General features: G+C 46.7%; 4 protein-coding genes across 4 annotated transcripts; 2 read left to right on the top strand and 2 right to left on the bottom strand.

Moving 5' to 3' along the window:
- Positions 1 to 573: 573 nt before the first annotated feature.
- On the top strand, positions 574 to 945 carry PtA15_17A202 (uncharacterized protein; the record flags this gene model as incomplete). The annotated part of the gene is made up of 1 exon (XM_053164294.1): positions 574 to 945. One exon carries the CDS (start codon positions 574 to 576, stop codon positions 943 to 945), a length of 372 nt encoding a protein of 123 aa, XP_053028275.1.
- Positions 946 to 3791: 2846 nt separating this feature from the next.
- PtA15_17A201 (uncharacterized protein) lies at positions 3792 to 4420 on the top strand (the record flags this gene model as incomplete). Its single annotated transcript, XM_053164293.1, has 3 exons — positions 3792 to 3893; positions 4007 to 4318; positions 4409 to 4420. The coding sequence occupies 3 exons, from the start codon at positions 3792 to 3794 to the stop codon at positions 4418 to 4420; spliced, it is 426 nt and encodes a 141-aa protein (XP_053028274.1).
- A 1868-nt stretch (positions 4421 to 6288) lies between these two features.
- On the bottom strand, positions 6289 to 8514 carry PtA15_17A200 (uncharacterized protein; the record flags this gene model as incomplete). The annotated part of the gene is made up of 4 exons (XM_053164292.1): positions 6289 to 6598; positions 7738 to 8256; positions 8339 to 8395; positions 8477 to 8514. The coding sequence occupies 4 exons, from the start codon at positions 8512 to 8514 to the stop codon at positions 6289 to 6291; spliced, it is 924 nt and encodes a 307-aa protein (XP_053028273.1).
- A 3785-nt stretch (positions 8515 to 12299) lies between these two features.
- On the bottom strand, positions 12300 to 12712 carry PtA15_17A199 (uncharacterized protein; the record flags this gene model as incomplete). The annotated part of the gene is made up of 2 exons (XM_053164289.1): positions 12300 to 12327; positions 12414 to 12712. The coding sequence occupies 2 exons, from the start codon at positions 12710 to 12712 to the stop codon at positions 12300 to 12302; spliced, it is 327 nt and encodes a 108-aa protein (XP_053028272.1).
- Positions 12713 to 20281: the final 7569 nt, after the last annotated feature.

The following is a 20281-nucleotide window of genomic DNA, read 5'->3' as shown; positions in this document are numbered from 1 at the left end:
CTCCCAGCTCACCTTTCCGTCGCGCCAAGCTCTCCGTCACGGGGAGAAGAGACGCGGCACGGCAGGAGAGAGATGAGGAGAGGACCTTTCCCACACTCAGGCGGCTCGGGGAGTTGTGAGGACAACTCCCAGGTCACCTCCGCAATCCCAAATCAGGGGATTGCAAAGAGAAACACACAGGAACTGAGTACCATTGATGTTACTCAGCCCAAACCCACGCGGAACGGTAGCGGCAGGATTGGACAGAGGCCAATAAGAAGCCTTTCCATTGATTGGTCAAGAAAAAACTTGAAAAAAATTGATATTTCTCCCGCAGTGCGCAAAGAGTTTTTCACAGTGCACAAAGTAAGTCCGAATAAAAATGAGCAGGAACTATGTTGGAAACCTTTCAAGTCTTGAATTTGAAAATATTGTGCACTTATGGCATTCAAAGTTAAACTGCATGAAATCATAAAATCATGAAATCATCATGCATAATTTTTTTTTTTGCGGGAGTTACCAAACTTATGGTTTCATGCAACCGGTTTGACATTGAGCACCCCCCCTCTGCATAAGTGCGCCATCTCCCCAATCATGCCTTGCAAGCCGTACCGGCAGAAACTCCTAGAGGGTGTGGAAACAACACTCGTTGCATCCCTTTGGAAGATGAAAATCATTGAACAGAAATCTAAGGCCATCCTAACAAACCCATCACATCAGCTCAGCTTCAATCTTCTGATCACAGCAATTCTCCTGATCAAGAAAATCCTCTTGAAAAACCTCCTCCTTGTCAATTTGAATGTTGCTCTAGTCACCTTTCAACTGAGGAAATCGGCGATCATCCTTCATTCCATCATGGTCAAGAACAAGTTGAACGGGTGGAAGAATCAAGTCTCAATAGTCCTCAACTTGATTGATGAGGTATCTTTGGCTCAATACTCAGTCCCCAGGATCCCTCGGCCCTGAATTGCCAGCATATCTAGAACCTATGAGGTCCTGATGGAAACAACTGAGCGGACAACAATGAAGAGGACGGCTCGGGTGTGATTCTGGGAGATGTGGCTTGCCAAGATATGCTATTCCAGAGATTCTGCCAGCTTCTATAGAGATTTTTTTTTCTTTTCAATCAATTAATATTTGATATGACCATGTTTTTCATTTCATATCAAGCAAGCCATGTTTTTCATTTCACTGGCCATGTTTTTCATTTCATATCAAGCGAGCCATGTTGATTTTGCTGGCTTTGTTGTTTGGATAGGAGCAAGGAATAGAAACAATAGGATCTGAGCAAGCAATAGAAACAAGAAACAAGTGCAGTTGGTTTTATCAAGCAAGCAATGATAACTGAGAGAAAAATATGTTGATCAATCGGATTCCAGGCATGTGATTGAGAAAAAAACATGGAAGAAATGGGAAAAGAAAGCAGCAAGAGCAAGGAAGAAAGTTGTGGGATTCTTGAGGATTGATTTGATGTTGTGGCCAAAGGGGGGGGGGGGTTAAAAAAGCTATTCATTGGAGTCAGCCGACGGGCCTGATCCGACTACACCGAGGACTTCATCTGTCATGTTGCGAGCCTCGGCAGGTGTCAATCCCGATTGGATGAAGTCCTGGAGCATCCTTGCTTGTGTAAAAGCTGCACTGGCTGCTTGCTCCGCCTCAAAAGCCGCCCGAGCGCGCAGGATTTCCAGTTCTTGGATCTGAACATCGAGTTCCAGCTGGCGCCTCTGAAGTGCGATTTGATCGGGATCACTGGGGACTGGTGCCAGTCCCTCAGTTACCACATTGACAAGTGCGATGTTGGCATCAACCATCCGATTGTCGGTCTGTAAGCGCTTGCGATTCAAATCAAGCTCCGCAGAGGTTTGAGCCGCCATTTCCTCCCGAGATGGAAACAGTTGGTTGGTGATTTGCTTGGCATAGCTGACTCGGCGCTGACCTTGATTTTCAGGTTGTTGGGAGGCGAGAGCTTGCATTGAGGCCACCCAAACAGATGGAGAGGGAGCTGGAGTCTGAGTGCCAGTGGCCACTGGGGCCTCGGGCTCGGGTCTATCTGCGGCCGGCAACGCTTGGGTGAAGTCCAAGAGTATTAACCGGGGAATTATTTTCACCTCACTCAGAGTCGCTCCATTGATCTGGGGTAGTGGGACAATTGTTGTTGGCCAGGAGTTTCACCGCATTGGTTGGCTGCGCCACGTGCTTCCCGGCCACCGCGGGCTCCACCTTGGGTGCCTCCACGCCTGCCACCCCGGCTGCCACTTCCTCAACCTTGGTGCTGGCTTCCCTGTGCAGGGGTCGGAGTTGCCGCTGCTTGGGTAGTAGCTTGATTTGGATTGTTTGGAGTTTGTTGAGGGGTTTGCTGGGTTGGTTCAATGGTAGACATGGTTTTCTGTTTGATGGTGATGTTTCCAAGGTTGATGGTGATGTTTCCGAGGTTGATGGTGATGTTTCCAAGGTTGATGGTGATGTTTCCGAGGTTGATGGCGATGGCTGTGGGTTCTAGGAGACTTATGCACAATATGAAAGTTTTCTTATGCCAAGAGGGGGTATTTGGGGGAGTTCATAAACTTTTTGGGGAATATTTTTCATGATTTCATGATTTACTAGAGGCCAAATTAGCGGCTACGCCGCTGCAAATGTGGGTGGAGCACCATCAGACCACCCCAGAATCTGCCGCCACACAACCCCGCGCCCCCTCACACGCGGCCAGAGCGGCGCCTACTCCAATTCCGGGTGGATGGGTGACACTCCTTGCAAGCCCCTAAGATAGCACTTTATGCAGTCAGTCTCTACCCACACTTCAACCAGAACATTTCCCCTTGACTTTCTCCGCAACGGGAGGTGTAATATATGTTAAAGTGATCTGGACTGCCAGCCATAATATACTGATGACTGTGAGGCACCACTTAAATTGGATCTTAGACCCATAAAAAGTCGAATGTCAGTCAAAGCTATCCAAGACTTCGTGGCCCTCTTATTTTATTATTGTTTGATTTGCAGTTTTCAAGCATAAGTACGCATAAACCCGGCCGCAGTTTCACTTCCAGCCAGTGGTACTTAAAGTCCCCGATTGGCCCCCTCGCAGAGTTTATCGGTATCAGGTTGTCGGCAACTGGTCCCATAGTTTATCCAAGACATAAACATTCAACATTTTAACACGACGCAAGTTATGCGTCTCCACGTGCGGCCTCGCGTCGGACCCTCCTCCCATTCCTACCTCCCTCCGCCGCAAGCCCACTCGAGTCTGCGCTGTACAAGGTCACGCGAAACAATCACTGATTGCGCATATATACGAAGCCCATCCCTCCTGCAAGCCCGCCAAATAAACCGCAATTGTCGTATTGTCAACGCGTAATTTGTTATCGAGGCCGCCAAACATGAAAATAAAGCCCGGTTCCCGATGAATTTAGGCAACGACTAACACAAGAGCAGGCGGAGCACAAATATGACGAGCCCTCATTCCTAATACATCAATATTAACTCACCTATACTATTGACTCGCCCAAACTCAGTCCACATCAACAGCCAGATTTCAACCACCACAACCGGTCTTTAAGTCCCTCATTAGTATTATTATGTGTTGAACAATAGTTCAAGTAAACAAAACCAACACGGGCCAATAATGTAAGACTTCTTATTCAACCGAGACAAGTGCAGCTGGCACAAGTGACAAACCAGACCAGGCCGATTTCAATATTGGCCAAGCAACAACTTCGTGGTTGTAATGTTTGCCCCAATCATTTCGAGAGATAAAAGGATCCAATTAGGTGCAGGGGGAAACGAAAATCATTTGATCAACCCCAGCCAGTCGCAATATGCCCCAAATCTCTCCCCCACAACCCAATGCAGTAACAATGAAAGCGGATCACGAAAGTCATGCCATTTCGTTCGAGGGCTCCATCAAAATATACAACGTGGTAAGATTATAACTATCATTTCACTTTCATCTTGCTAACAATCATTGGTTTAGGAAAAAATTTTTACAGCCAATGGTTATTCATACCGCCAATATATAACGAAACTCCGGGAGCACAGATCAATCCGGGCGACGTACCTCGACCACCCGTTCGCCATAAACACCCAATCGTTCGATATCACTGGCCCGGACCTTAGCGAATTTGGCCATGACTTAAATGTCGGACAAGTATATTCAATAAGAGGTGATGTCATGATAAATTACGATGGCGATACAGTTTGGGAAATCAACCCATTACTTGCAGCAGTCACGTACCCCGTCCTCTCTCCTTACCCTCACGATAGATTAATCGTCAATGTTTGTGGCGCTTTGATGGAACTACTCGAGTATTGGGACCACGACTGTGATGCTGCCGCATATGTCGAGGTACATGTTAAGGTTGTTTTATCTGTAAGGGCTATCATTTATCTCTCATCCAGATGGTGTTAATTCAATTGCACCAGGACGCACCGTTAGGAATCCGAGTAAAAGCGATCATGAAACCCATTGATATGCCCAACCAACTTAGAGGCGGCTTCATTCCAGGTCAAGAGATTCAGCTTCAAGGGTACCTCGACCCTAGCAAGACGAGCGATACTTTAATTACAGTCGAGGTAAGACCCTACTCTCCAAATTCTATCAAGTTGACATATTAGGGCCTGTACCATACGAAATCTGTTTTTCTGGTGCAGGGAAAATAGTTTTTTTTTTTGCGCTTTTCTGATTTTTCAAAAAACACATATTTGGAAAAACAGATGTTGATAAACGTGTACCACAACCGTCACTTCAGACTGCAGAATATCCGCACTCCTCTGCCATCCATCTCCATCATCAAAACCCAAGTCATCAATCCAGAATACCCAAATCAACCAACAGATCATCCAACCATTACACATACAACCATGGACAACAAGCTGTTTGCAACACTTGCGGCCGCCGCCACATCAATCATGGAGATGAACAACGTCTTGCTTTCAGTCGCCGCCGCCGGGGTCGCTTGCAAATACCTCGGAAGCATTTGGAATACATACGCGGCATACTATGGCGATGGTGGGCAAGCCAGGTACACTCGCTTCCTACTAGACGAAGTCAGACCTGAACTTTTTCGCGAAATAACTCGAATGGAACGTTCCACATTCAACAATCTTGTTGAAGAGTTGACAATGAATGGTCTGCTTAAGAATGGAAGGTCAGTCTCGGTCGAAGAGCAGGTCCTCATCTTCTTGGATATTGTTTGTTACAACAACAGCATGCGCCAGACGGCAGTCAAATTTCGACGTGGTTTGTTCACTGTTACCCGGTGAGATAGATTTTTGCTTCTTCTCGACCTTTGGTTTGACTCATCAAAAATCTAACAAAGATGCCTTCAATCAGCTACTTTGGAATTGTGCTCGACTCGTTGGTAGCAATCTATCCAAACTATGTAAAGTTTGACATGGATTCATGCAAGCAGCCCGAAGAAATTGCACAAAACCCAAAGTACCGACCATTCAAGAACGCACTAGGAGCACTTGACGGAGTATTTATCCCAGCGACAGTACCAGCAGAGTCTCAAAGCCCCTGGCGAAATCGGAAGCATTTCATCGCCCAGAATGTCCTTGCCGCGGTAAATTTTAACTTCGAGTTTGTCTATGTACTCGCTGGTTGGGAAGGAAGTGCCCACGACACTCGAGTGTTTAACGATGCGACTTCGAAAGGCCTTAACATACCTCAAAAGAAATATTTTCTTGCCGACGCCGGATATGGCCTTCGACAAGGTTTGATGACACCTTTTCGAGGCACCCAATACCACCTGAAAGAACAGGCTGCGGCAGGACTCAGGCCAGCCAACAAAAAAGAACTTTACAACTTACGACATGCTAGCCTACGGAATATCGTCGAGCGCATCTTTGGATGCAGCGGCCATTGATGAGTATCGCCCAAATAGACGTGATCTGACCGCAGACGATGAACATGGTAGCTTCTGCTAAGTTTTTTTTAAGTTGAGGGGGTCAATCAATGCATAAATCAACAAATGTGACAGAGATAACGCATCAAGATGATGCTCGTTTCGACTGTCCTCTGACAAATGGTGAAAATTTGTCATGGTACTCGCAAGGGGACGCAATTGGTAGTTTCGGGTAATTACAGGTGTTATGAGGATGAAAATGATAATATTTACAATAGATTGAGACGCAAGTGAAATTGTTGGGACATACTGCCTTGAAAACGTTGAGATACCGTTGTTGTTCGAGTGGGACAATCGAGGCTTGGCAAATCGGAGATAAGATGAAAAATACATGGAGGCTCGCGGAGAAGTCTAAACTACAAGTTGTCAACAAAGGCGCATGTTTGGGGGCGACGGTAAGTAGGCGGCCTCAGAACTTCTTCATACATTTCGCAGCGTCGCGAAGAATCTCCTTACGGGGACGACCCTTTTTGGCTGGAGCCAAGGTGTCTGGTTTGTCATTTGCGTCTTCATTGGTTTCGTCGTCTTTGTTGCTCGCTTTGTCCGATTCTTGATCTGACTCTTCAATTAGCTTTTGCTTGCCTTTCGCAGAAGTTGTCGGCGGGTTTTTAATTATGGTTGCTTTCTTATATACTGTAGGGTGGGGTGTCGGCGATTGCGACGTTGATGGTGGAGTCTCATCGGTCACATTATCGGGTTTCTTTGCTGAGAAGGTTGTACTAAATTCATGTGATTAGCTGTATGCCACCGGGCCATCAGTTAATCAATTTTGACTAACAGTTTCCTTCCCCCGGAGGGGCCTCCTTTGTTGGGAGAGCTGGATGCGGGGACGGCGCGGCCAAGCTGGTGGCCGGTTGTGACGCTAACAGATGATACCTACGAATGAAGATTCATAAGAAAGTGTAATGGGTATAATATGAGGATTGGGCTCCGGTCCTTACCAGTACAACTGCCATGCTCTCCTCCATGTCAAAGTCGACGAGCCGCCCAATAATGTTCACTTCGCGTCCTATTTGGTAGAGGGTATGCGTTTTGACCATGTTTTTTGATCCGGGGATGATATACTTGACGTTAAAACATTGATGACATCGTTCCTAAAGGTGATTGAGTAAGATCGAGTTGAGTAAGTGGCTGGTTTAGGTTGACATTTACAATAAAACTAACTTTGCTGTCCCAGTCGCAATGCGCTACAATGACCTCCAAACGGGTAGAGGTATCCGCGCCACTTAATACAACTTCTCGCCTGCCAGTAACCATGCCGAGAGAATGGATTGTGGTCTTACTGGTAAAATCGGGTCTGTTTGGTGAAGTCGACCCAGTTTGAGTGACGGAGTCCTGGTAGTAGGTGAGTGTGGGCATAGACCCGTCATTGAGCGCAATGATTTTGCCGCTGATGAAGTATATACTGTTGGGATGAAGGACGTTGTTGATTGCGGTGTTAGTAACCAGCTGAACCTCAAAGTCTTCGTTTTTTTCGTCAGAACTGCCGCCGGCCTGTATAAAACTTTGGGTCTTGACGTAGCCGTAGAGGTTACCGCGGACAGATTCGGCCAGCGACTTAATGAGAAAGCAAACTTGTTAGTGGTGGGTGATGTTTGAAAGATAAATGAAGTACTGACTTCTGACAGGGGCTCAAAGTGGCCGTCAAAGGCGAAAGGGTGGTTGGGGGATCGAGTGTTGCTCATGATGATGTTGAGGTAGGGTTAATATAGGGTGAAGGGGGGTTGGGTTTGTGAAAGATGTTGAGGTCGAGGGCTATGGGTTTGGTTTGTTGTGTTTGAGGTTGTGGTTCTTGCGGATGCGGTGGTGAGGTAGGATAGTGATGACCTTAAGTCGAACGGGGTACCTTTATACTGACGGGTTGGTCTCATCGACGGTGTGCATCTGGTGGAGATTCTGCTGTAGGGTTTCGAGGTTGGTTACGACCGATCTTGGCGTGGTGCCTGGCTGGGCTGGTTTGGATGGCCATGCGGAGGTAAAAAGGTGCGTATGGTGGCGCTGGACAGTAGTAATTTGCCTGGGTGATGATTGGACTGCTGGGGCTGGGCTTGACCGGTATGGGCAAGAGACGGCTCGTTGGCTTGCAGGCGGTTGAATGTTGCTGGCCGGGTTGAAAGCGGTGGGCTGGGCTGCGGTGTTGTAAACGTGTCGGGCAGTTTGCGCGAACAATTGAAGAATGAAATGAGGATGTGATATTGGCGTTGAGGGGGTAGATTGGTTGGGATGCCCATGGGGCGCAAGGGCGTGGTGAATAGCGAAGGGCTTGGTATGGTCAGCGGGCAAGGCAATGGTTGTTTCGTCAGCGGAGGGTGTGTTGTTTGGCGAGTAGGTTTGTGTATGGTGGTGGTGGGTGGCGGCGTTAAGAACGATAATTGGCCTGCGCAGGTTGTTGATGTGAAACGGATGAGAACGCTGCAATATGTTGGTTGAGTAAGACTTGAGCGGGCATAGGAGGCAACGGTGGTGACGGGCGCGACTGATGACTATTGCGTCCAATGGTATCTACGGGCAGCAGCCTGAGGGTGTAGGGAAAACGTGTGTTAAAACAGATAAGAACGAAGTAATATGTTGGTTGAATAGGAGTTGCCTAGGCATACATGGCAGCGACGGTGACGGGCGCAACCTGTGGATACATGCGGTGACTTGGCAACAGTTTCGACAGCCGACAACCTGAGTATATAGGGAAATGTCTGATGAGGTGAATAAATTGTGCATTATAAAAGGAGGAACGATATGATGTTTAAAATCCAGGTGTGTCTGTTTATGCTGTAATTCCAGCTGGCGGCGCGCCTCACTCCACCCCCCGCTTGTACCCTTGTGTGAGCGGCTGGGTTAAATTACTGGCCCCATGATGCATTGAGCCCTTTGGCGTTGCAGGGGGCCTTGTCTTACACGTTGTTTGTCCCTTCCGGTGAGCTGGGCGGCAATGTGGGCCTGGGTGCAGCAGCTTCGGCTGGTGTTGGGCTAAGTTGCTAGTCAAGATTTGTAAAGTTGTTTGGACAATAATTTAACTTTTATATTTGGTCTCTATATGAGGGAAAACTCTTTTTTTAATGCGTTTTGGGTCTGTTATAGGGGAAACCCTTGAATTTTTTGTCCACAAAACTGTGAATTTAATAAACTTGGATGCATGCATAAGCTTATGCATTTTAACTTTGACAACCATAACTCAAGCAACCTGTCCAACACTGAGGTTCTTCAAAAATTGCTTAGTCATCTAAGCTATCATTGGCTTCAAAAGAAATTGGGCATTTCACTGAAGATAACTCAAAATCGTGAATCATGTGCTGTAGCCAAGATCACTAAGGCTTCATATCACTCAGCTGCTTCACAACCATTCAAAGAGCTTCACCTGGAATTGATAGGTCCAATATGGCCTTCCTCAAAAGCAGGACATTGATACATTCTTACAGTTGTCAATAGCTGTACTCGCTTTTGTGCCACTCTACCCATCACACACTAAAGCAAAGTACCAGAAACTCTATCTTTTCTTGTGGATATGGAAGCTAAGCAGTTTGGCTATTATCCAATTGCTCTTCACTTGGACAGGGGGTCAGAATTTTTGAATGCGGCCTCAGCAATTACTGTAAAATCCATTTGATAAAACAGAAGACTGATCCATACACACAACAACAAAACAGGTTGGCGGAGAGGTTCAACCAGACGTCTACATAGCTGACTGGAAGATGCCTCCTGGCAAACAAGAGTAAAACGTCACTGGCTGGGAGGACTCCCCTTTGTGTGACAAGAATTATACAGTCTTGTTGATCAGAACACATTACTCCCAGCCAGCAAGACTTTATAAACTTATTGACCAGCAGTTTCTCCCAGCCAAAAGGGCTGTTGCAGAGCCAATCCCTCCCAGCTGGCTTAGTTGCACCCATCTGGTTGTGAAAATTTCATGTAGAGTCTAAGTTGGGCACAACACGTACCAGCTGACAGCAAAGTTGTTCAATATCATTGACCAGGGTTGTAACTGCCAGTGCTACCTCACTGGCTTGACCAGGAGGAATCCATCCCGGTCAATGAGGCTTGCATAGCACCATGGGAGCAACGGTGTAACCATTACGATACATTGAGCATATTGGGTAAACGTTTTTCATTGAAGATGCATACCTACATGTCCAATTTTTTGTTTTTAGCCATTATCCATACAACAACAGCCAAAAACAAAAAATTGGACATGTAGGTATGCATCTTCAATGAAAAACGTTTACCCAATACGCTCAATGTATCGTAATGGTTACACCGTTGATGGGAGTTTGCTCAGCACTTGCGTGCAAGTGCCATCACCCCTCTCTTTAGGAACCCTGTAAGATCTATTGTGGAACTTTAACCTGAAGTTATGCTTGATTTTGTGCTGAATTTACTCTTAATCTATGCTGAATTTTTCTGAATTCATGTTGGAAAGGGTCTGATATCACATTGATACCAACACCAACTTCTGTATAAAGTACTGTAACTTGTGAAAAACATATGTACAACCACACTGCAAGTAATTGTCAACTGCTTGGCAGAAACAGTGGTTTCTTCTAGTACTACTGTATCATATATTTTGATTAATCATGGGGTTATACCAGGGTAGCTTTCTCACCACTTGCATGAAATTTTAATTATTCAATAATTTTGTTTACCTTTTAAACTTCCTGGCGGAACCCTACTAAGGAGACAGTGAATGTTGTGAATTTGGACATTATCAAGGACGGCATTTCAAGGCTTGCCTGATGCGGTGGAGATAGATTTTGGTTAATTGGTTATGTGGTTCCATTGTGTTTGTTGTGCGGCACTTGGTTTGCAATTAAAACAAAGTTGTGTTGTGTTGTTTCATTTGAGGGTGTTGGTCCCCAGTGATACAGACCTGGTGTTTGGATCCCTACCCGCCAATGGCGCTGAACCTGGTAAAGGGGTGTATGGGGTGCCGGTGATCATTTCCTGATTGGGAGCGCAGCACAGCCACGTGTTCCCTAATTTCATAAGAAATACATCAAGCATGTAGATCAACTTGATATATGATCTTGGAAAAAAGGATTCTGATAAAAAACCTCTTTGGCAAAATTCCTGATGGATCTGTTTTCTAAAATAAATTCAAGTCTGAACACAAAGATTTGGTAGTAAATTTGAAACATTTGGATGTATTGAATATTTAACAGTGAATTTTTGGTGTGTTTTATCTAAAACTAGAGTACAGGGCGGCTCCACTGCTGCAGAGATCAGGAGCCCATCTCAAATCTTTAACTCTTGTGTTCATCCTTTTGTAGTCTGAATGTACATCTATTAGAAGGTTCTGAGATATTTATCATTTAGGCCAATTTGCATGTAATTGTTTTAAGTGAATCTGTGGCTTTAACAAACTTAGACTTAGGGAGGATTTTATACAGGAATGCATGATAAATTAAATATGTGACAAAAGCTTCCTCTATATGAAGCCAGGGAAATTTGATCCCACCCAGACCTCAACTTCCATGAGAATGCATTCCTGCTTTGCACTTAAATTAACAATCCTTGCAGGCCCAAAAGGGATCTGTAACACAAATTTCTGTTTGGGATTGCTAATCCAAACTTTGCCCTTCTATTTCAATCTGAAATGGAGCATAGCTCTGCATTTGACAATTTGTGAAATTTGTAATCTGCAGGCCACCACATAGAAAGTCCACTTGGCCAAGTTTTTCCTTTTGACTTTACCCTCTCTGAATTCTACACATGTGGAATGATGGCCTGAACAGACTGAACACCATTGCAACGGGCAGTCAGATTGAATTTTAACATCCAAAAAATGAAGATTATTTGGATTTATTTTTTTGTTCTGATGGAGACCAAGGTAACAAGATCAAGATGTAGAGAAGGGAAGAGATGAAGAAGGGATTGATCTGTTTCAAGACAATTGGAGGAGTTGAAGGAGGTCCGTTCAAGACTTTTTTTTGACAAAGTTTGACAGGTTTATCTGTGGGCAAAAACTATGTGGTGAATCAAGTGATGTATGAGTGTTTCCCGCTCCAAGGGGACAATTTGCGGGAGCGGCCGGAGGACAGGAATTGAAATGAGGGCCTAAGCTTTCAAGAGTCATGTAAGCCTGCCTTTCTAAGCGGAGATTGCTTGTTGTCAGCCACAGATGAGGGGTTCATGGTGAAGCTCTGGCGGTCAAGGACAATTTGGATAGCTGCGAGACATCTCTTTCAGCCAGGCAGCAAGTCAACCAAAACACTTACTCACAAGCAAGATCAAAGCCAACGTGCGGGCAAACCCACCCAGCCACTGAAGTCTTCCGGTGCCTCCTCCTTGCTTGGTTTGGCAACCGTGGTGGCCTTGTCTGGTGGGATGATGGTCCTCACTTGTTTGGCGGTAGCCTTGGGCGTTGGCGGGGAAAATGAAGAAGCTGCTTAGTGTGTTTCCAAGGACTCTCTTGATCAAGCAGCCAGACGATTATGTATGAGAGTCGATGAACTCCTTCCTGGATCGATCAAAGCGACACATGAACACCTAAGGACCCGCAAAATCAAGAGGGAGAGAGAGAGAGAGAGAGGAGAAGAGACGGACCTGGCAGGGAGCTGGGCCCACAAGGGGTCACAGCTATGGGGCTGGAGTTCGAAGTTTTTGAGCAGGTCGCAGAAGCATTTGCTGTTGGAATGGAAGCGGTTGTAGTCGGCCGGACAGTGGGAGGAGGGCGGCTGGAAGTAGCCCACATTGTCCCAGCGATGGACCTGCTTGCGGGGGAGGAAGAGGGTGGCGGCAATCGAGTGGATTGGCCCCTTGGCCCACCGCTTGTAGTAGATCCCGCTGGCCCGGTCGACATGGCCGAAGAACTTTGCGTAGGTTGCTGAGCGCCAGAAGCGCATGTCCACAATCTCCAGCTGGCCCTCACACCCAAATCACCCCAGACCTCTTCATAGAGAATCTGCCGTTGGACCCGCGGCAGGTACCCGGCACCCGCCCCGCACCCGCGCGCGGGTGCCGGGTGCGGGTACGGGTGCCTGTTTTTTGGGTAAAACGGGTGCGGCACCCGGGTACCTGCCCAGGTACCTAGCCTAACACAATCCCCTCGTTCCAGGGGCCGAAGGACCGGCGCGCCGGGGGCGCCTCGCGAAGCGAGCCTCTGGAAGAGGGGCTTGCAACTTAAGTGCCCGTCCTGGGGTGAGAGATTTCCCATTTTCGCTGTATTTTGGGTAATATTCACTTCAACCGTGGATGGCGTCTTCATCTGAGCTCCCCCTCGGATGAGATGCACATTTCCCAGCAGGCGGGCATCTTGCCTTCCTGCTGGTATTTTTTTTATTAAACATTCTTTAGAAAAATATCACTTTCCTGAGACTTGAAAGCTCTTGAAAGCTGGAGCTCAGCTCGGAGCAGGAAGGAATGGGAATCCACATGGAGCTGTACTCTAGAAGATACAGCCCATCAGTTTTTTTTTTCAGATCATTGACGGCCGCAATTCATGCAAGGATGGAATGCATCCGACTGGCGGGCTTCATACAGTGCAAGCCCTGAACAATCTGCCGGTCACTCGTCTCAAAAATGTAAAACTTCAAAGGGCCATGGCCACCGGATGGTTTGCTGGATTTTATCCATGCTTGGGCATGGGAAGGGCCGGATGTAGGCCTTTCAATTGGTGTAACAGGCCTCGGGAAATTCCCTCTGCAAGATAGGGAACAAGCGGAGGCAAATTCCTCCCACCTAAATTTGAAAACCGCTCACGCCAAAAGTCAGGGATACCCCACAAGCCCCTCTTTCAGAGGCTCGCTCCGCGAGAGGCGCCCGGCGGTGTTTCACCCGCCTCCCTCTGAAACGAGGGGCTTGTGTTAAGCTAGCCCAGGTACCGCCCCAGCTCCCCCGGATGCGGCGGAGTTTGGGTCGTCCAGACGAAGAGGCTACAGCATAGCCTCGTCGTCCGGGAGGAATCCCTTCCGGGAGACGAGGCTGTTGTAGCCTCGTCGTCCGGGAGACAAGGCTGTTGTAGCCTCGTCGTCTGGGAGGAATCCCTTCCGGGAGACGAGGCTGTTGTAGCCTCGTCGTCCGGGAGGGATCCCTTCAGTGAGACGAGGCTGTTGTAGCCTCGTCGTCCGGATCCCTCGCGGAGGACGAGGCTACAACAGCCTCGTCTCCCGGAAGGGATCCCTTGCGGACGTGGAGGCTGTATCTCGTCGTCCGCAAGGGATCACTTGCGGACAACGAGTTGTAGCCTCGTCGTCCGCAAGGGATCACTTGCGGACAACGAGTTGTAGCCTCGTCGTCCGCAAGTGAACCCTTGCGGACGACAAGATACAGCCTCGTCGTCCGCAAGGGATCACTTGCGAGCGACGAGGCTGTTGTAGCCTCGTCGTCCGCAAGGGATCACTTGCGAGCGACGAGGCTGTTGTAGCCTCGTCGTCCGCAAGGGATCACTTGCGAGCGACGAGGCTGTTGTAGCCTCGTCGTCCGCGGATCCCTTGCGAGCGACGAGGCTGTTGTAGCCTCGTCGTCCGCAAGGGATCACTTGCGAGCGACGAGGCTGTTGTAGCCTCGTCGTCCGCGGATCCCTTGCGAGCGACGAGGCTGTTGTAGCCTCGTCGTCCGCGGATCCCTTGCGGACGACAAGACTACAACAGCCTCGTCTCCCGGAAGGGATCCTTTCCGGCGGCACCCGCCGGTACACCGCCGGTACACCCGCGGCACCCGCCGACAGGTGCCGGGTACGGGTGCGGGTGCCTATTTTTCAGGTAAAACGGGTGCGGCACCCGGGTGCCGCTGGCACCCGGGTCCAACGGCAGATTCTCTACCTCTTCAGTCCGTCTATACTCCATATGCTGCTAAAGCGAGACTTTAGGCAGTATGTGGGCCTACATGCTGAATGAGGAAAATGAGTCAGTGAAAAGTAGGTGAGGAGAAGAGAGAATGGACTCAACAGTGATGGCTTGGTTGGCTGGCAGGGCCCAGTCTACTCCTGGAACCACCTGTTGGTTTTGATATCTTGGATGTGCCCTTTCAGGTTTTCAATTAGCTGCTTGAAGTGGCCGAGGACAAGCAGGCGGGAGATGATTTCAATGGATGCGGGGTGGAAGCTGTTGCAGTAAACTGTAAAGGAAACCAGGATTATGGAGAATAGTCAATTATATGCAGGAAGCCTTGCAAGACTTACAGCTCAAGGGTTCACAGCTGGAACTGTGAACCTGTGCCTCTAAAGTGACAACAGGACACAAGAGAAATGGGGGACACTGGTTGTATTTCTTGGGATAAAGAACTACAAACAGAGAGTAAGAGAGAAAGAGAATGAAAGAGAAAGAGAAAGAGAAATATATGATCTGGAGGGGGTCTATCTACTCCTTATAGGAGGATCCTCAAAAGTCAACTTGAATCACCTGGAAAAGTGATAAGGACAGCTGCGCCAGACCAACAGGGGCTACAGCCTCCGCGCGCACCAAGGAGACGGTGGGGGGACACAGAATAGTAAACTAATCTGCTCTGATTTTTAGACTAAGTCTAGGTTTAACAGAGGAACCTTTGATCTTGATGGAGTTGGGTAAAAAGAGAAGGAAAAGAAACAGTCAAGAGACACAGAGTTTCACTCTGAGATAATCAAGGTTCAAAGAAAGGTATACTTACTGTCAATATCCTAGGCGCCTGTGACGGTAGGTGTACTGGGAGTGAGGTATCCTTGTGGGGTTGATCCTGGGTTATCTGGGGGTGTGGTTCTGGTTGTCTGAAGTCTGTTGATCCTCCAGCTGCCTGGGGAATCCTGACTTCGAAAATTTTCAAAGTTGGATGACATAATCACACATGTACATGTGGTTTGGAGCGCTCAGGCGCGACTACACAGCGCTGCTGCGCATGTGTGTCACAAACCACAAACTCTATGAAGGAGTAGAGATATTGTAAAGTGATCAGTGAACACTAGGGTCAAAATTGCATGAGAAATCAGAATCTGAAGTCAAAACAACCTTATGTCTTGAGGTTAAAAAGATATGAGCACATTTAGGTATAAAATGGAGATGAAAGGCAGTTTTAGGTCAACTGTGTTGACTCTAAGGCTGACAGGAACCGTACCGCCATTGTAGAAATGGACAACATGTGCAGCGCCTCCCAAATAGGGCCGGTTGATTGGAGCTGAATCCGTCAGTTGTGTGTTTCATTGTGGCAGAACGTGATACATAATCTGATTTCAATTTCCGCATCTGCTCAGAATGGCCCAGGCAGTGGCGCCGCAGTACTGGTTGTGATGGCCACGGGGTGGCTTCTGAAGTTCTTCTGAGGTGGATCGCATGCTCACGGCTGTTGAGCTGGAAGGGGTGCTGGCTGTGACTTGAGCTTATAAAGGAAGGGACATGTGATCTGATGAATCCCCAGGCGACGTGAGATGCTGCACTTTCAGCTATCCTTTGTCCTCATCCCTCCGCTGTTGCATTTGCGCAGTCCGAGGGGCAAAGAGTGGGCCCCCCACGGGTCTGCAGCCTTTGCTGCAGGCTGGGGGCCTTCATGTCCAACCTTTTTGACCCGCGCGCTTGACGCGGGCTGGAGGTTGAGCCTGGGCGCACAGCACTGCTGATGTTGGAAGCCTAGGTTGAATTTTAGATAAATTTCTTTTATTGGTATCATTGTCTAGTCTGGTTGATTTTTTTTTGTTGTTGATGAGACATTGTTTCACTTTTTTTCACATTTGTACCTTGGGGATGTCAAGATTCAGGGCTTGCCCCAGATCAGAGGAAGCGCAAGGTACAAAACCCTAACCCCGCAAGGGGGAGTGGTAAGTCCGTGCATTCCCTAGGTCCATGCATATGCATGCGACTCCCAGACAGAAGGAGTAAGCAAGAGCTGAAACTCTGTTCCTCTCCCCTTAGCCACGTCAACGATAGACGGAGTGCCAAAGCGATCCAAGCAAATCCAAACACCTTCAAGGTAAGTAGGAAAGCTAGGATTGCCATAGCTAGGGCAGCGATGCTGACAGGATTCCTATCCTTGATACAGCACGCCAACCTCCGACGCCAACCTAGACCTATCAGGTCCCAGCCTCAGCAAAGAGATCTCCACCCCTTTGAGAGAAGGTAAGTCCTGAGCTGTAGTGCCACTTAATAGCACGCAAATGCTAACTGTCAGAATTTATATTCTGCAGATACCACAAGTGCCCAAAGCCTTGTAGCTCGGATAGGCAAGTGTTAAGTGCTCCACCTACCGAGTCCAAGTAAGAGATCTTCTCTCCTAAAACTTCTTTCCCGGAAGTCATAGCACTGACGCCGAGCGCAGTTGCCTCTCTTGGACACTATTTTCTCTATCGCCACTGCGCGACGTCAGCTGCTTTGCAGCCATTTCCTTTATCAAAACATTCTTATTGCTCTACCTGAGTCGGCCAACTTTCCGCTCTTAGGTAAAAACATTGTTTTCTTTATTTTCTCTTGTCTCTGTGCCTGACAGATAGACCAGTACCTTATGAGCAATAAATCTCTTAGTATTGTGAAACTTTTTAGGGGAAACCCTTGAATTTTTTTTGTTGATTTGGTGAGTTTATAGGGGGAACCCTTGATCTTTAATTTTTTCAATTGTGTAAAAACTGTATCTTTAATAAACTTGGATTCAATTCCTCTCTAACAGTTCTCTTGGATTGAATCTTCATTACTCTCCATTTCAGTTTTCCAGTATGCATTCCCCAGGTTGGTTCTGCTTGAAATTTTCAGTGGAAAATCTTGGGTATCAATTTCAATCTTATCATGTTATTCTTACTCAAAGTTCTGTTTCTCTCTGGGATGATTTTTTATTGAATCGTCATATCTTTGATTGTTTCAGGAATGATGTGCGGAGTATTTTTTTGAAATATTTGCTATCAATTGAATGCACATGATTTTCCATGCCAGTTTTCCCACCGGCAGATGCTATGTTGGGTCTGCTTGAAATTTTGAGTCAATGGCCTGCAAGCAATCAGCTCTGTAAGAATTTTGAGAGCCTCAAATGTAGTTTTCTTTGTCCAAAATCCAAACCTTGAGAAATTTAACATGTGAAGGAGCCTACCCAAAACAATATCAAAGATTGCACAGTTTTTCAGGAGCTTGGTAGAAAGAACAAATGAAAGAGGTGCAAGCAAAAAGATTACCATCAGGTTGCAAGGATTCAGCATGCTTTATTACTCAAGGGAATTCAAGAAGAATAAAAGATTGCCTTGGTAAACAAGGTATCCCCATGATATTTTTTGGTTGCAAGGTGGATGTCTGATTCTTCAAGGTCAGCTGTTACGTGAACAGATCATAGCAAAAATATCACAAGGCTTGGATCTAATTGAGAAAAATGTTTCAAGGATGATAATAAGGCGACTGAAAACTTGGCACAAAAATCCATTCAAGGAAACAAGCTGTGATTCATTTTCAAAAAGCAGCCAGAAGTGATCTAGGTCAGCATTTTTGAGATTTTCTTGTCTCTGCAAACCTATAAGAAGAAGAACCATATAAGTCATGATGTTCACTTGGATTTGAGGAAATAATTTATCCAAGACTCAAAAATCTGGTTGTGATTGATTTATATGTTAGGTAGAAGAGGGAGTTTACATGCAAGTTGATTTCAAATTACAATTTTTCCTTTGATTGTGTCTGGCGGAATGGGGTTTTTGAATGGTGATGATTTTTAAAGAGAGTATCTTTTATTATCTGGCTGGTAGTGGCTGAGCCCATGTTCAAATTGAAGCAGACCATTTGAAAATTTCAATGGTTAAGTTCCAAAGAGTAGTTATTTGAGAATGATGTAGAAGTTGTGAATTTATGTATTTCCAATCCCCAATTCAACCCATTTGAAATTATCTGGGATCTGAGATTCCTCTTCTAACTTATTGTCAGAAATCAGCCTTGGATATGAGGTTGAGTGGCTGTACCATTAGCTGGCTGATTGTTGAAATGACAACGTATAAAATTTACACCCTTTGAAGTGGGTGGCGTAGCCACCTTGGAATATAGTTGAAAATTCTTATTGTGTTCTGTAACTGGCTCCCTGAAGTAAATTTTCCAAATTTTCTTTTTTTTGGTGGGGATTTAAGGGCAAGCCATGCACAAGTAAATTGGGGCATGTTGAATAACCCTGAATTCCAACTTCCACTGCACATGGAACTTTCTGAAGGACAATGTGGATCTATTCAATTCAGAATGAGAATTCACGATTTTCAAGATACTGAAGGCATAAATTGGGAATCCTTAAGTTGCTGTGTAGTGAATCAGATGCCAAGTTTATAAAAGAACTGTATTTCTGGAAGGATCACATTTTGTTCACATTTTTTCTGGTTTACTGCACCATTTTTGTCTCCCTGATTCAAGAAAGATTTTTAAATAAATAAAAAAGTGACATTCTGACTTACAATCAACATGGATCCAAATATTTGATTCTAAAGTACTGTTGATGGGTCTGGAATTTGGGAATTTCTGTCTTCCCAAGTTGTGTTACTATTTTTTTCCTATTCATACTTCTTTCTATTTTAAAAATAGAGTGATTGAATTCCTTTTCAAATTAAATTTTTGGCTTCTTTTGGTTTTGAATCTTCTGAGTTGAATTGGTCTCAATGACCGGTCTGTCCCAGTCATTGAGGGGGGAGCACTTGGTCATTGAGTGGGGTACATGCATGTACTTCACTCAATAGCCATCAAGCGGCATTAAACCCCAGTATGCCGCTTGATGGCTGGTCATTGAGTGGCCTGCACAGGACTCAATGGCTGGTCATCATTTGTGGAGTACCCACCCCAGTTGATGGCCTGTAATCAGGTGGGATGCATACTCCGCTTGATTGCCATTCATCAAGCAGAGTGTGTACTCCACCCGGTGGTCGGCCATCAATTGGAGTTTTCTGAGGGGGCGTGATGTGTAGTGCCCCCCATTGATCCCCGTTGTCACACAAACGTACGGGTGTATGTTAGTGTGACACACAGGAGTCACACGTCCCCTCAATGAACGGTCTGTACTGGTCATCAAGAGGTGGAAGTCCCCTTGACGACCGGCACAGACTGGTCATTGAGGGGAGGTGTTACTCCTCTCGATGACATGGACAGACCGGTCATCAAAGGGAGAGAGGAGTAACACCTCCTCCGGTCTGTACGGGTCAGGGGAGGTGTTATTCCTCTCAATGACCGCTACAGACCGGTCATCAAGGGGAGATGTTACTCCACTAAATGACCCGTACAGACCGGTCATTGGGGGGAATTACTCCTCTCAATGACCGGTACAGACCAGTCATCAAGGGGACTTCCACCTCTTGATGAACGGTACAGACCGGTCATTGAGGGGAGATGTTACTCCGCTGGATGACCAGTACAGACTGGTCATTGGGGGGAATTACTCCTCTCAATGACCTGTACACACCTCTTGATGACCGGTGTGTAAGGTCATTGAGAGGAGTAATTCCCCCCAATGACCAGCACGGACCAGTCATCAAGAGGAGATGTGGATTATGTGGATCCACACAAATTGAGATG

The sequence above is a fragment of the Puccinia triticina genome, chromosome 17A (assembly GCF_026914185.1).
Source record: "Puccinia triticina chromosome 17A, complete sequence".
In the NCBI taxonomy this organism is placed as follows: domain Eukaryota; kingdom Fungi; phylum Basidiomycota; class Pucciniomycetes; order Pucciniales; family Pucciniaceae; genus Puccinia; species Puccinia triticina.
This window is presented reverse-complemented; position numbering and strand designations above follow the sequence as displayed.